We start from the raw sequence: 15,558 nt of genomic DNA, 5'->3' as shown, positions 1-15,558 counted from the left end.
GGCGGGCTTGGGCGGCTTGGGCTGCACTGTGTGTAGGGGAGATTGGAGCCAGGTGGGGGAGAGAGGCCAAGCTCACAGGCTGGTATGGGAGATGAAGTGCCACTTAGCTCTGACATGACAGAAGGAAACCACAGCTGTAGCAGCTAAAAGCATTGATTTTAGAGTCAGACCAACCCAGACTTGAATCTCAGCTCCACCTCATTAGCTGTTGAAACTCTAGGCAAATCACATCACTACCCTGAGCCTGAGTTTCACATCTATACAATGGGAAGAAGAATAACCATTTCGCCCAGCTGTTAAGAACATAACACAAGCCCCGAACTGTCGTAGGTGCTTAATAAATAGTCACTTTATTCTTTTTGGATTACTAGAAGGCAGAATATGCTAAAGACCAAATAAAGCCTGCTTGACAAGAAGGAACATGAGATGGGGGAAGGGAGCACCTGACCTTATCACTCCCACTCCCGGGGCTGAGCTCCACAAGAGCTCCCCAGAAATTACAAGAGACATGCTGTTGCCTGGTATTCAAGGCTCTTTGTTGTAGCCTCTGCCTATCTTCTTTTTAAAATAAAATGTGAAGTGGCACTTGCCTCATTACTTCCCGAGAAAGAAATTTAAAAAGTGATAGCCAAATATTTCCTCTGAAGTGTGCAGCCGTCTTCATCATCATCCTCAGCATCCCTGGCACCCCAGAGCTTGTTCAATGAATGGTGGTAATCAAGGACCACAGGAAGAGTAATCACCAGCGAAAGGACAACCGGCAACTGAAATTGCCTTGGCCTTCATTTTGCATCCCTGCCACCACCTTGGCCTTCGATGTCGGGGGGATCCATTGCTGAAAGAGATTTCATCATCCAACAAGCGTTCTGATTTGTCCAGTGGTTCATCTGGTTTTTCTCTTTTATTAACCTTTATGGGATTATCTCGCATGTCACCATTGTCTCATCCTCACACTCTCTCTACCTGCCTCTGTGTCATTTCTAGGTCTGATTCTGGGCTCAGATGGGTCTCTTAAGCAGGAGTCTTCTTCTCCACCTGAATTATCTTTCAAAAGGTTTTTACAGTCATTTTTCACATTGCCATGATTTAGATGGCTCTTGAACTTGGGAGGTATCTTTGCCTCTCCCCGAGGGCTTTTCCAGTCCCTGGCCATCATCACAAGTAAGTCTTTACAGCACTTGTGGTCTAGGGAAACTCTTGCGTGCTCCTTTTGGTCAGGCCATGGCTCCACTCATCTCTCTAGCCACGGTCTTCCCTTCCTGACCAGTACTCAAGTTGCCTAGGGTTCCCTAAGCATAGTGGACTTTGTGCCCCCATGCCTATATTCTGGCTATTTTATTAGCCAAGAATGCCTTTTTACCCCTAAGTAGCAGATATTTACTTAACTGTAGAAGAACATCTTCTCTGTATCTCACATTTTTCTAGGTACTTGGACACAGAGAACAAAACAGATAAAATCTCTGCCCTGTGAAGCTGATATTCTGTTGTGTGTATGTTGGGGGGCAGGGGCAGAAAAGAAACAAGAAGATACAGAATATGTCCTAGAGTGGTCAGGGCTATGGTAAAAAATAAGGCTGGGCAGGGGGATGGGGAGTACAGAAGGCCCCGTCAGCTCCACCATGACCAATATTTGCACAACTATTATTAAGCAGCTTTTCCCCATTTAAGCATTTTCCAATGTTATTACGTATTCTGTACAACCACAATCCTTCCAACAACCCTATTGGGTTAATGCTATTGTTATCTCTTTATACGGAGGAGCAAACTGAGCCTTACAGATGTAAATCACATAGTTAAGAGGGGCAGAGCTACGATTGAGGCCTAGGCCTATCTGACACAAAGCCTGTGCTCATAACCACTAGGCCAATCTGTCCCCCAGAAAGCCTCACCACAGCCCTCTGAGGTTGGAAATTATTACACCTGTTTTACAGTTGGGGAAACTGAGGTTCAGAGAAAGGAATGGGCTGATTGATGGTCACACAGCAAATAAGTGGATTTGAATGCAGATCTGTCCACCTCTCAGTGTTAGACCTTTTCTATAAACCCTGAGGCCTAAGGACCTGTGGACTTGCCCGCCTCTACTTCTACAGAGCCCAGGCAAGGTACCAGCCGAGGCCCTTGGCCCTCCCCTATTCTCTTCTCACCTTTGGTTCATACAGAACCGTGAGATGTATATGGACACTCCAGTCCACATCAAAGCCCTGCCTCCCTCCAACTTCCCCTTGGCCACCTGTTGGGCCTAGCAGATGGACCCAGATAATAAGACCACACAATTCTTGCAAATAAGCTCAAGAGATGCGGGCAGGGAATTCTGGGGTTCTGGGTACCTGGCATGCAGTCTAGAAGACAGAGGGCCAAAGGTCCTGATGATCATATTCCCTTGGCCCCACAGACACTTTACCTCATGGAGAGGAGCATCTGAAGTTTGGGGTCCAGTATAGGGGCCTCTGTTTTCCAGTATGGCCTATGGTATTGTGATTTGTAAGAAGCCAGACTTCAAGATCCTCCTCCTTTGGCGTCTCGAGCGAAGTCCTGCTTTTGTGGTGTGGGGGCGGGTGTTCGTGGGCCTGAATCTTTCAGGCCTCTGGACGGTGAAGAACAGAGCCTCCCCAGCAAGCACTGCTGGACCTGCACACAGACTCCTAGGTGCCCCTCACAGTATTTTCTCCATAGCGCTCTCAGGACATTTATCTTCATTTCTTAGGAGCTTTTATGAAAATTAGACATTTAATGCATTCTTGCATTAGAAAATATAGAAGAACTTGGAAAAGTAGAGGAGAAAAACATTACCCGTAATTACAGCACACAAAGGCAGCCACTGTGAGCATTTGGTGTATTTCCCTTGTTCTTTTCATTCTTTTCATATAGTTGAAATGATACAGCACATACAATTTTTTCTTGCTTCTTTTCACTTGAGCGTTTCCCCCATGTAATTGCATATTCTTTGCAAGCATTATTTTTAATGGCAACTGATATACTATAAGGTACTTAACCATCCTCCGAATGTAGGGCATAGAAGCTGGGCCCATTTTTCCACGGTTTTAAATCATGCTGCAGTGGGCAAGCTTGCACATATAGCTTTTAGGGAACTTAACAGCTTTTAGGGAACTGGCCTTGTAGAGGAACAATTATCTTCAGCTTATTTCCCTTTCTGGATGGTTCCTCCGGCTGGGTCTGATTCATTCTGGTAGTCATTCATTTATTCATTCATTCCATCACCGCACAGTGACTCTGTACCTCTGTGGGCCAGACCCTGAGATCTGGAGGTATAGGCAGGACTACGTCACAGCCCAGACCGCCAGGGGCTCCTGATCGACAGGGAGAGTCAGGCATGGAAATGGACACTTTCAGAACAGTTTGATCCGGGCTATGATGGAAGCAAGAAAAGGACACAGCAGGGGGGCAGAGGAGGGCCTCCTCATCCAGCCTAGAGGCATTAAGAGAAGCTTTCTGGAGGAGGTCTTGCCTAAATGAGTCACGGAAGATGAATAGGAGTTGGCTGCAGTAAGAAGAGGAACTTCCTGTTAAACATAATGAGTTGAATAAACTTATTTATTTCTGCTGCTTCCCCAAATCCAGCTGGAATATGAGTAAAGAAATAAAAAAGGTAGAAATACACAGGGCCCGGGGTGCTGACCAGACGTAAACTATTCCACCCAGAGAGCCCCAGAAATTCTTAGGATTCAGAGGTGCTAGGAACTATAGAAGGCTGGGAGAGGTGTGGGATTGAAAACAAGGAGAATATTGAAAGTCTGTGAACAGACCCTCTTGTCCCCTCCCTGGCCCCATCTAGTGAGGGACCTCCCCACCGCCACCACCAAGCCCCATCCCTGCAGATGGCTCTTGATTCTTTGGAGAAACTGAAGTTAAGAGGCCCTGGGCTTGGGGATACCAGGCACAATGAAAGGTGGAATGAAACAAGGTTATAAGCAAAGGGATCTGCATCCTAAAACAGCGGGACCCCAACCTCCCCCCCCCCACTTCTAGGATGCCAAAGTTAGGACCATACAAGAGAGCAAAGTAGTCTTCTCTGAGGAAACTGAAAGACTCTAGAAAAAGGCCTCCAAAAGATGACATGTGGGAGTCTTTCAGCAAAAGAACAGGCTTCAGCCCAGCAGTTGTAGTGAGGCCCACCCATTGGCAAACTCCATCATACACAGAGCTTCCCATCTGCTTATTAATGTCATGGGAACCAATCGCCAAGGATCACCAGCCAAGGACCCTTAAGATAGGTATATTTATTTTATGTACATTAAACCTCAGTCCAACTGACATTTAACACACACGCGCGCGCACCCCGACAAGCCTTAGGTAGCTAGAGATGATCAGATAGCACAAGGCTATTTGAAGAAGACCATCAACCTGTAAGAGTGACCAAAAAAGTTAGCAAACAAAGAGAAAACAAAGGAACTTGGAAGAAACAGAGGTCAGGAGGGAGAAGAAACCTGGGAAATTAAAGATAGTGAGAGTCAAAATAAAGATTTCAGTGGGAAGGATTAGAAAATAAAAGGAGACAAACTATCCTAGGAAGCAGAATAACAAGACGAATAAATAGGCAACAGAAAAGATGAGAAAATTGGAGGATCAGTTGAGGAACCCCAACATCCAACAACAGGAGTTCCAGAAATAGAGAGAGGAAGAAACAGCAGGAAGGAAGTGATCAAAGCCAAAATACAAGAACATGTCCCAGAACTGAAGGAATGAAAATCCCACTGAGTAACCAGCAAAATAAATGATAAAAAGACCCACACCAAGGTATGCCTGTGGAATTCCAGAATACCAGGGATAAAGAGAAGATCCTGAAAGATTCCAGGAAAAAAAATATCATGCACAAAGGATCAAAAAAGAGAATGGCATTGGATTTCTCAATAGCAACATTGGAAGCTAGGATACAATGGAGCAGTGTTCTCAAAATTCTGAGCGAACATAATTTCCAACCTAGAAGTCTATACTAAGTTGAAGTATCAATCAAAGCGGAGGGCATAAGGAAGACGTTTTCAGACAGATGGGGTCTAAAGATTTTATGTCCCAGTCCTCTTTTCTCAGAGGAGCGCTAGAGAATGTGCTCCAGCAAAATGTGGACACAAACTCAGAAAAAAGGCCAAGGAATCTAGGAAACAGGAAATTCAATGCAGAAGAGAGGCGAAAGGAATCCCAGAGTGAGAGGGAGGGGACAAGATCCTCTTGCACTCTTATGTGGGTCTAGAGAGTGCCCAGCCTGAATTGCAGTTGGGACAATGCAGTTGTCCCTCCCTCGAAGGGGAAAAAAAAAAGAAAGAAAGAAAGAAAATCTGATGGATTACCTGAGGTGTCAAAACACATTGAGAGGAGAAATGCACTCCTGACTGTTTGGGGAGAACCAATCATGAAGAAAACTAAGCAAGCAAAGTCATCATCACTGTCACCACCATCAACACCAGGGAAGAGGAAAAGTTGTATGGGGAAGGAAATGTAGTCATAGCATATGCTATGGCGAGCATAAGCAGGGGAGTGGACGGGAAGGGCAGAGGGTGAAGCAGGCTCCCCGCTGAGCAGGGAGCCTGATGAGGGACTCTGTCCCAGGACCCTGAGATCATGACCTGAGCCAAAGGCAGACGCTTAACCAACTGAGCCACCCAGGCGCCCCACATGGGCTCTTCAGCAATGAGGAGGCAAATACCTGAACAAGCAGTTAAAAGAGTTGAAGAGGGTTTGTCTGTGAGAGAGGGGGTTAGGGGTGGGAAGGGCGTAAAGTGGGGAATTTGTGTTTTCTGTTACAACCCTCACAGTCCTGTGTGACTTGAAAATCTACATACATTTATTACTTTGGCAAAAAAAAAATGTAAAAGGACACACAAGAAAACAAATTTCCCAAGCAGATTAGCAATATGAACATATACTTTAGAAATCTGAAAGTGAACTCAGAAAAATACTGTTGAAAAGGAGTTTCATTCTGTTAAGATCCTTTTACAATATGACTTTTAAAACTGTTTCACATATCACTTTAATACAATTAAAAATAACTTAGGGGCGCCTGGGTGGCTCAGTCATTAAGCGTTTTGCTTTCGGCTCAGGGCTTGATCCTGGCGTTGTGGGATAGAGCCCACATCGGCTCCTCCGCTGGGAGCCTGCTTCTTCCTCTCCCACTCCCCCTGCTTGTCTCTCTCTCACTGGCTGTCTCTCTCTGTCAAATAAATAAATAAAATCTTAAAAAAAAAAAGACCAAAAGAGAGGCAGGAGTGTTCCAGGTAGTAAATACCAGATGTGCTAGAAAAGTCGATGGGAGGGCAGAGTGAGATGGAGAGCTTTGGAGAGTTTGGGCTGGACAGGCAGGGAAGTCAATGCAAGGAGTTACTGAATACTTGAAGCAGAGCCATGTCAGCTGATTTGCATTTTAGAGAAGTTCCTTTAGCAGTGAGAAGGGAGTACTCCAGTGAAGAGACTTGTAGTTAGACAAAGTGATGGCTAGGAGAGAAGGTGCCTGGTTACCCCAAGGCTGGTTCTCAGCTTTTCGAGAGACCTGTGAGATCCCTGGGCCAGGGTGCCCACCTCTTTCTCCTCAGGGCACTGCTGGAAGGAGCCCAGTTCACAGTTGTCCTTCAAGCCTCCTTTTTTTTTTTTTTTTTGAAGATTTTATTTATTTGAGAGAGACAGAGTGAGAGAGAAAGAGCACGAACAGGGAGTGGAGCAGACTCTCCGCTGAGCAGGGAGCCCGATGCGAGGCTCAATCCCAGGAACCCGGGATCATGACCTGAGCCGAAGGCAGATGCTTAACCGACTGAGCCACCCAGGTGCCCCTCCTTCAAGCGTCCTTTAAAAAAAATCTACCTCCATGGGTGTCCAATCTCCTTTCTGTTAGGCACCCAATTTTTTTGACATGTTACTCAACTCAGATCCTGACTTGAGGACCCGTCTGTCTCTTTGGGGTAACTTTGCATGTCTCGTTTCTGATGTATTTTATGTTTATTAGTTTAGCTGTCAGAGGACTGTCTTGTTTATCTAATTCCAGGTTCTTGGGGTGGGCACCTTATTGTTTCCCCAGGTACTGTTTTCAGATGGCTCAGAGGACCGAAACCAGAGGCAGGGAACCAGTCAGGAGGCGAGGGTACAAACTCCAATACGGCAACTCAGGGGCGTACATTCTTTTCAGTTATTCTGCCCTGTTATCCCCATAAGCCCCTCACAGGTTCAGAAACTTTCAATATTTTGCCATTTATTGTCCCGTCTGCCAGATTGCTTCTTGTACCTGGAAGCAGCAGCATCAAAATCCTCCGTCAGTGGGATCCAGCGACTGGCTCAGTGGGAAGAGGATGACACTCTTGATCTCAGGATTGTGAGTTTGAGCCCCACATTGGGGGTAGAGATTACTTAAAATCCTTGGTGAGATTACATAGCCAAGTTTTTGGTTCAGAAAATGTGGTCACTGTACTCAGAGGCTTCAATAAGTTACTGTTTATTGAGGACCACTCCTGAGGATAGGAATTGGCCCAGCTAAACCTTTCGAGAACCCTGGGGTCCCCAGTGGCCTTTCATTAGGAGAAGGCTGTGGGAGTAGCAGCAGAGATGGGTCTCTTCTCCTGACATGGACTGATAAAAGGAGGCCTGGTACCCTGGGTCTTTGGGTCTCTATGTAGACAGCTGAACCCAGTTGACACAAAAGAGAAACTCTGGCATTCTGAAGGAACGACATATTTTAGGACCTGAAGATTGTCTGGAACTCAACTAACATAGCGCCATTGTTTATAGGTGAGGAACCAAGGTCCAGACAGCAGTGACTTATCCAAGTCTGTGCTGCCTCCCAAAGAATGGTGGCTCAGCTCCGTGGAGTAAGAGGTAGACTGACCATTAGGCAGGGCATTAGCCCCAAAGAGGTATAGGAAAGGGCAGCATTAGTGGTGATTGTTATCTACACATAATTAATAATATACTAAATGTATAAGGGGCTGTAAACCTCTGAGGTGGAATGCACCCCTACATTGAGGGTCACACGATGCCATAGACCCTCAAACTAGTAAGAATCAGTCCACAGTGAGGAGAACTGGTTAATTCATTCTGCATCATGGCTCAGAGCTCTTTTGCTGCCCTTAGCTGCTATCTTGAGGACTGTAACACATCCCATAGAAATGCTCTTGGAGGGGCACCTTGGTGGCTCAGTCGGTTAAGCATCTGCCTTCAACTCAGGTGAGGATCTCAGGGTCCTGGGATGGAGTCCTGAGCCGCCCCCCCCCACCAGCCCCGAGCCCTGGAGCCCTGCGTTGGGCTCCCTGCTCAGTGGGGAGTCTGCTTTCTCCCTTTCCTTCTGCCCCTCCCCCACCCGCTCCTACTCTCCCCTTCTCAAATAAATAAATAAAATCTTTTAAAAAAGAGAGAAATGCTTTTGGAGCAGAGGTGCCTATGTGATAACCTCGCAGAACAAAGAGCCCTAGACAGGAATAGTCTGTCTTGACATTAGGGAAGTAGGATAAGGAAACTCACTTTAACGGTGCGTATGTGCCCAGCACTGAGCCGCTGGTACAGTGGAGGGTGGTGGTAAGAGCACGAGCTTTGGTGTTCATGCCAAGTTCCCCTACTTGTATGATGTGTGGCAAATCATTTCAACCTCTCTGAGTCTCAGTGTCGTCATCTTAAAATTGGATGAGCAGTTCCCACATTACAGGATCAAAGTAGGTAATGTAAGGAAAGAGCTTGACACTGTGCCTGGTGCATAGCAGGGGCTCAGTGATTATTCACATGCTGATGGAGATGATTATATAGGTTGCTTATGCTCTAAAGTAGATTGGGGCAAGGTAGCCGGGCTCGCGAGCTCCTGGAAGGTTCATATTCCCAAGTCTGGGTCTGATTGTGTGCTGGGGGTTGGGGGTGGGGTGGTGAGAAGACAAACCTGCATGGAGCAGAGGGTTAGTGTTAGGGAGAGGGGCTGAGGGGCTGAGGGGCTTGACCTCAATTCTGTCGACAGCTGGGGAGTCATTGAAGTCAGACCCCTCTGACCTGGCACCTGTGAGTAATTGGGCCGGGCCTCAGGAGCAATCTTGCTGCTGCAAAGTGAGATGGAAAGTTTTAATAAATGTGAAAAGGTGCTCTGTGGCCCTGGTCCTCTGTCCTTTAGGAGGCCGTGAAGGCTAAAGGTTAGTGCCACTGTGCTTGGCTGAACATGCACCACGTGCCACGCAGACACTGTGCTAGGCGGAGCCTCATAGCCACCTGTTGAGGAGGAATTCTCTCCCCCACCCATTTCCCAAGTCAAAAAGCCCAGGCTGGGCATAGGGGAATGCCTTCCCCAGGATTACGTGGCTAGTGAGTAGCAGAACTGGGTGCCTGGGTGGCTCAGATGGTTAGGTATCTGCCTTGGGCTCAGGTCATGATCTCTGGGTCCTGGGATTGAGCCCCACCTCCTCTGGCTCCAGGTTCAGCGGGGAGTCTGCTTCTCCCTCTCCCTCTCCTCCTGCTCATGCGCTCTCTCTCTCTCTCTCTCTCTCTCTCAGTTTCTCTGTCTCCCTATATTTCTGTGTCTCAAATGAATAAATAAAATCTTCAAAAAAACAACTGGGAGCCCTGTACTCACGCAGTTAGAGCTCCAGCACCCTGATGCTTGTCTGCCCCACCTTGCCCGTGAGGGCTTCATTCACTCTTCTAACAAATACTCCCTCCTGAGGTCCACCTCCTCTCCCTGTGCATCCCTCTCTCATTTTGCACCCAGCATAGATGATGCTCCTCTCACTGAGGTTGAGTCTTGGTTCTCTCACCTGAGGACAGAGCCTGTGATGTGTTATCTCTGTCTTCTCTGCCTGGGAAGAGGCTGGGCGGGGAGTGGGGAGGAGTGTAAGGGAGGAGGAAGGAGCCAAAGGGGATGAGAAAGGCTGCTTCCCACACTTTCCCACTTCTTCCAAGTTCCCTGGTCCTTCTTCCTCCCCTTACCCACCCCCAAGGCACCAGCTCCACTGTCCCAATCCCCCCCCCACTCACTACACACCCCCCTCTAAGGAGGGGCAGCCAGAGGGGTGTGATTCAGATTCCGCTCATTCCTTCAGTTCCTTCAAAGCTGTCCTCCACTCCATTCTCTTCTCTCGCCCTTCCTTCACCTCTGAGGGGGCCTCACAATGAAGAAGGCAGACCAATGTAGTAGAAAGGAGCCCAGCAGCTGACTCACTTACCCCTCAGCCTCTTTCTCTTCATCTAGAAAATAAGCAGGTTGGACCAGGCAATTGGCAAAGCTTTTTCTATGTTATTAATAATACCTGGCATTTGTCTGCTGGGTTCCAAAGGGCTTAATCATCCCAACAGCCCTGCCAGGATTGGCCTTGTGTTCCAAATGGGGAGACTGAGGCTCAGATCTTGAGAAGGGAAGTGGCTTGCCTGGGTCACAGGGCTGGTATGTAGCAGAACCAATATCCAAGGCTAGGTCTCTCTGTGTTTAAAGCTTGGGCTGTGCCCTGGCCCACAGCTGCAGGCTGCCTCTCAGCCACTTGAATTTGGGCCTCACTTCTCCCTCTGACCCACCAGGCCCCACGTGGTTGGTTCCTGGCACCTCTCTGACCTCACCACCTACCACTCCTCCCCTTGCTCGGTCCACCCCAGCCACACTGTCTCCCTCCCTGTCCCAACAACCCAGCCAGGCCCTTCACCATCTCCCAGCCTTCGCACTGGCTCTTCTCTACATGAAATACCCTACCCCTCACATTTGTGACATGTGTTGGGCTGCAAGGCCATTGCATAGGGCCTGGGAGAAGAAGCATATGGAGCATTTTGCTGATCATTGGGTTTTTTTTTCTGTTTCCCTTTCAGATCTGATGGTGAGAATTCCAGGACAGTCAGGTCAGTACCCCCTTTCTCTAGTAGCAGTTGGGAGATGGGACGGGGACTGGGGTTGGGCCCTCTGGTTGGTTACTTGGGGATCCATGGGCAGGGGCGGGGGTCAAGCCCAGGGGTTTTGTCCCGTTGGTATTAGGAATGGGTATGGAGCAGAGTGAGAGGACTGGGGCGAGTGTGGCAGGTGCGGGAAGGGGGTTGAAAACTGTTCTTCAGTCTTTCTGACCCTAGCTCCTCTGGGCTGGGCTAAACCCCAGAGGGACTCATGGTTGCTGCCCAGATGGGAAAGCCAACCTGCAGAGAGGCCGGCTCTGGACCTGGGACCTTCTCCACCTTCTATGAGAGAAGTGGGGCTTCCCTGGTCCAGTGTTGGCGCTCCACCCCAAACTGCGCTGGCCCTGAGTAGTGGGATAAGGGTGGACTTTCGATGTGACACATTCTACACATTAGAAACATGCATTATGGTGACAAGGGCACATTTTGTATTTACATGCTTGCTTAAAAAGGGTTTATAAGCTTCAGTAAGTTGTCACGGTGTGATCAGTCTGCCACTTGGGGAGATGAGAGTAAAACTGGGATAAAGACAAGGGCTATTTGTACATTTCCCAGGCCTTAACCCATCAGAGGCTTCGAGAAGACACAAGTATCAAGGCTAGGGTCTATATGGGAATGATGGGGGACTCAGGCTGGGGCCCATTCAGTCTTAGCATTGAGGCCAGGGGCGATGTGGTTGGCCTCTGAGATGAGGGGGGCCCAGGTAACCGAGGCATGGGATGGATACACTGAGTCCTAGCCAGGGCTACACAGTGCCTAACTAGCACACACAGTGCCTTCGTGAAGGGTGGAATCCACTGAGTGGCTCGAATGTTTCCTTCCTACAGGGCTACTGCAGCCACTCACCAGGGTTCCCAGCTCAGGGAGCAGAGCTCAGTTTGCATGTCAGCCCCCATTTGTGGCCTCTTGGCTGTGAACCCTTGCACAGGGCACAGCTTGCCCGACCATATACAGCAGCCCAGGTTCTGCCATTCAGGTAGCAGATGTGGGAGAGGGGCTGAGGATTGCAGCATACAGCCGGGAGTGTAGTGCATCATGAGACACACGGCATCCTGGCGTCCCAGGCAGGGGCCGTGGGACAAGCACGCTGATGCCTAGGGCCAAGGTAGGGGCTGTGACCAGCGGGAAGGCAGTAGACTGTGATGGAGGCAGTCAGGCCCAGCGTCCAGGCAAAGAGTACATGACAAGATGCAATTAGTCCCAGCAGGCAGCCAAGGAGTACGGCTCAGGCACAGCCTGTCCTAGCATTTAAGAAGGCACTAGTTTAGCAAAGGACACGGATCCCGCTGTCCTACTGCGGGTTTGGAGAAAAGCAACCGGGCATGGCTCTGAGCACTGATAGCTCTGCTACTCGTCAAGGAACCTGATCAAAGGCATCTCTAGCTCCCAGCTCTGCCCAGCAGGGAAGTTCCTAGGACCCATAGCTCCCGGTGTTTACTAATGCTCATAATCATAAGTCATGGTGACATGCATTGGGACTTTACAACTTAACAAAAGTTGTCAGGGACTTTCTTTTGTTTGATCCCCCCAGTGATACTGTAGGTGGAACCTGGGCTGGCCTTATCACTGTTTTACAGTTGAAGAAGCTGAAGCTTGGGCTGGTTATGGGTTTTGCCTACAGCCACGCAACGAGTAGATGGCTGGGCCGGGATTCAAACCCAGGTCTGCCTGGCATCAAGCCCAGAGCCCTGCCCACGCTGCCACTGCGGGAGCTCTTGACAGCCTCTCAGATAATAATAATCCTCCTCATCATCATCCTAATATTAGTAATAATAGCGGTTATCATTTGCTTCTCACATATTAAGAACTCTGAACATGATCTTATTTAATGCTCCCAACAGCCCTGTTAGACGTGGATTGGGATCCCTGATTTACAGATGAGGAAAATGAGGTGCCCCAGAGGGTCAGCGCCTTGCCCGAGAAAAGAAGAGCAAGAGGTCAGGGTGGCACCACTCTGACTCATACCTTGTGCTGTCTGGTTCCAAAGCCAGCATTTGGTTTACTAAGATGTGCTGCACGACATCCGTCTTGGGCCCATAGTCCAGGAGGCTACCGGGTCCTTGAGGACTCAGCAGTTGAGAAGCAAGGGTCACACTTGGGCTGTGGAAGGGTCCTAAAACATAGCACCTGTGGGGCAAGATCAGGCAAACGTGGTGGGAAGACCCTGGAACTTGGAACCAGGGCTGGGGGGGGACCGTGTGAGGACGCTGCCAGGACTCCACATAGATGTTACGCTCACTTCAGTTAGGGATCAGGGAGAGCTTCCTGGAGAAGGCAGACTCTGACCCCAGCTGTGGAGGACTGACATGCAGACTCTGCGTGGCCGTGGGGGTGGGGGTGGTTCACATCGCTGGAAGTGGAACCAGCTTGCTTCCGAAGTGAGGGCAGGATCAGAGCAGGTGCAGGGGGTTGGGCTGAAACAGATCTGGGCAGAAAAAGAGCTAATGTTAAAGTTCAGAACACGGACTGGGGCTGGGTCAGATACCTTCTGTCATCAGTGGAACCAGGGAAGGCTGGAGGAGAGAGACTGGGCTCTGCAGGGTAGCAAGGGAAGCGACTGGATCCGGACAGAGGGCTCCATTTATAGCTAGGTCACTTTCTAGTTATGTGACTTTGGACAAGTCCGTTCATCCCTTGGAGCCCCAGTGTCCTCATCTAATAAACATTGTGTGTCTGTGTCTGTAAAAGGGAAAGGTTTAGGTGGGCAGAAGAAACACCAAGGATTGGGACTAGGCCTTGGCTATTGTGCAACAGAGCAGCAAGGAGGGAGCAGGGTCGGTAGATTGAAAACCACCAAGGCCTGAGGGCTTCTAAGTATGGGGTGCCAGAGGAAGTGGGGAGTCTAATTAGAGCTGCACAGCTGGGTTGCGTGAGGGCTGTGGGCAGAGGAAGGTGCCCGGACTTCCTGTGGATTTGTGAGAAGCTGTCAAGGCTACAGGCACTTGAAACCAAGGTCCACAGAGGGCGATGGCTGAAGTTCACAAAGCTAGCTCTCAGGGAGCCTGCTTCCTAGCTGTGCACTCTCTGCAAAGTCACTGAACTTCTCTGATCCTTGGCTTCTTCACCAGTGAAATGGGGACAACAATTCTGACTTCTCTGGGTTAGATGAGAGAAATGGAAATAAAACAGTGTTCAGCATATGATAGTGCTCAATACAGTGTCGTGCCCTCTGCCCTCGTCTACCCCAATCCATTGTCTTTTACTGGAGAGTCAAGCTTGAGGAATGTGGAGATGTGCCCCCAGAGGTAGGAGGGGCCGTACCTCTGCCGCCAGAAGGCGAGGGAGCCTGGGGTTTAGAGGCACCACCGTGGTAGGGAGGGTCAGGCTGAAACTAGGGGGCCTTGGGGACCAGGCTGGGGTTGCCAGGCACGCAAGGATGAGAGCCAAGGAGGTGGCCTGTTGCTAGGGAAGGAGGGAGGAGGTGGGGGAGCCACTGACACCCGCAGAGCCAGGGATGTCCCCATGGCAACGGGAGCCGCTGCATTGGGGAGGAGAAGTGGGAGGAGGAGCCACTGCTGGCTCGGTTCCCAGAGGAGGCCTCCCACTCTGGGCGGGCCTCAGTGCCCCCATCTGTCTGACCGGAGTTTGGATTAGATCATCTCTAAGATTCTTCCTTGTTTTGACCTCCTGGAAATCTGGGGTGGCTGAGAACTCACGGACCTCCCAAGGCTCCCCCAGCCGCATGTCTCAGACGCCACCAGTCCTGGGAGGAAACCCAGCTGTGTCCAGGTCTTCCCTCCCAAGCCGCCTCCTGTTTGGTGGCATAGCCTGGTGGCCCGCCCTGCCCAGCTCTCTGTTCCCATCATGTCCTGTGCCTGGAACCCTGTCACTTAGTGTCTGCTGAATCCTTTCTGGCTCTGGGGACCCAACTCCAGTCCTGCTCACTCTGGGAAGCCTTCCCTGGCTGCCTTGGTCCACCCTGCCTGCTTCCTCCCTCCTGGGATGCTCTGGCTCCAAAGGTCTGAGCTTCTCCTTGCTGTCCTGAGTGTTCACTGCTCCATTTACCTGGCAGCTTCTAAGGGCTGGGCTCCACACGGGATGCTTGACAGGCTCAAATCTTTACAGTAAATCTCTGGTGTCACATCACGAATCCCCATTTTTCGGATGAGGCAGTGCTCTGTGAGCTTTTGCGACTTTGAGGTTCCCCGGGGACTGCGTGGTGGAACCAGGCTTGGAACTTGGTTCTGTGTAATTGCTGCTACCCCGGGCCTGAGGTGGGGTGTTAGCAGCGGCAGCATTTAGTGCACATTAGCTAAAGCTGTTACGTGCCAGGCACCCTGCTGGCCACTTCACCTATACTCTCTCATTTAATCTCCATAATAATGCTATCAGGTGTATATTCTTGTCATTTTACCAGTGAGGAGACTAATCTTCGCTGAAATAGTTTATCCCACAGGAGAACTAGGATAGGAATTCAGACCATCAGAGTTGGAGTCACCACACTGTACAGGAGTCAACCCAATGGAATTCCAGAAGCACATAGAGCATAGCCTGTATACTAGACCTGTGGTGGATGGTCTTTTGGGGGTTGGGAGGGACGAAAGTGGGGTAGAGACACAAGTGAGCTGGCTCTGGCAAGCCCATATGGGAGGGTGCTGAAGAGGAGAAGCCAGTTGTAAGGACAAGAGCCTGGAGTGGGTAAAGCTGGGATGACAGTGGGATAGAGGAGAATGGGGGGAAGTTGGGTAATTTTCCCAAAGGAGTTGCCATTCCAGGAAG

The 15,558-nt window shown here is 49.7% G+C and overlaps 1 protein-coding gene across 3 annotated transcripts in view; it reads left to right on the top strand.

The window, feature by feature from the left end:
* IQSEC2 (IQ motif and Sec7 domain ArfGEF 2) overlaps positions 1–15,558 on the top strand; it is a 76,567-nt gene that overhangs the window by 13,764 nt on the left and 47,245 nt on the right. For all 3 annotated transcript variants that reach the window (XM_019807550.2, XM_019807549.2, XM_019807553.2), the window contains exon 2: positions 10,762–10,791. In XM_019807550.2, the coding sequence (XP_019663109.1) occupies positions 10,762–10,791 (30 nt within the window). The remainder of the gene's footprint in view (positions 1–10,761; positions 10,792–15,558) is intronic.

Source organism: Ailuropoda melanoleuca, chromosome X (genome assembly GCF_002007445.2).
Source record: "Ailuropoda melanoleuca isolate Jingjing chromosome X, ASM200744v2, whole genome shotgun sequence".
In the NCBI taxonomy this organism is placed as follows: domain Eukaryota; kingdom Metazoa; phylum Chordata; class Mammalia; order Carnivora; family Ursidae; genus Ailuropoda; species Ailuropoda melanoleuca.
This window is presented reverse-complemented; position numbering and strand designations above follow the sequence as displayed.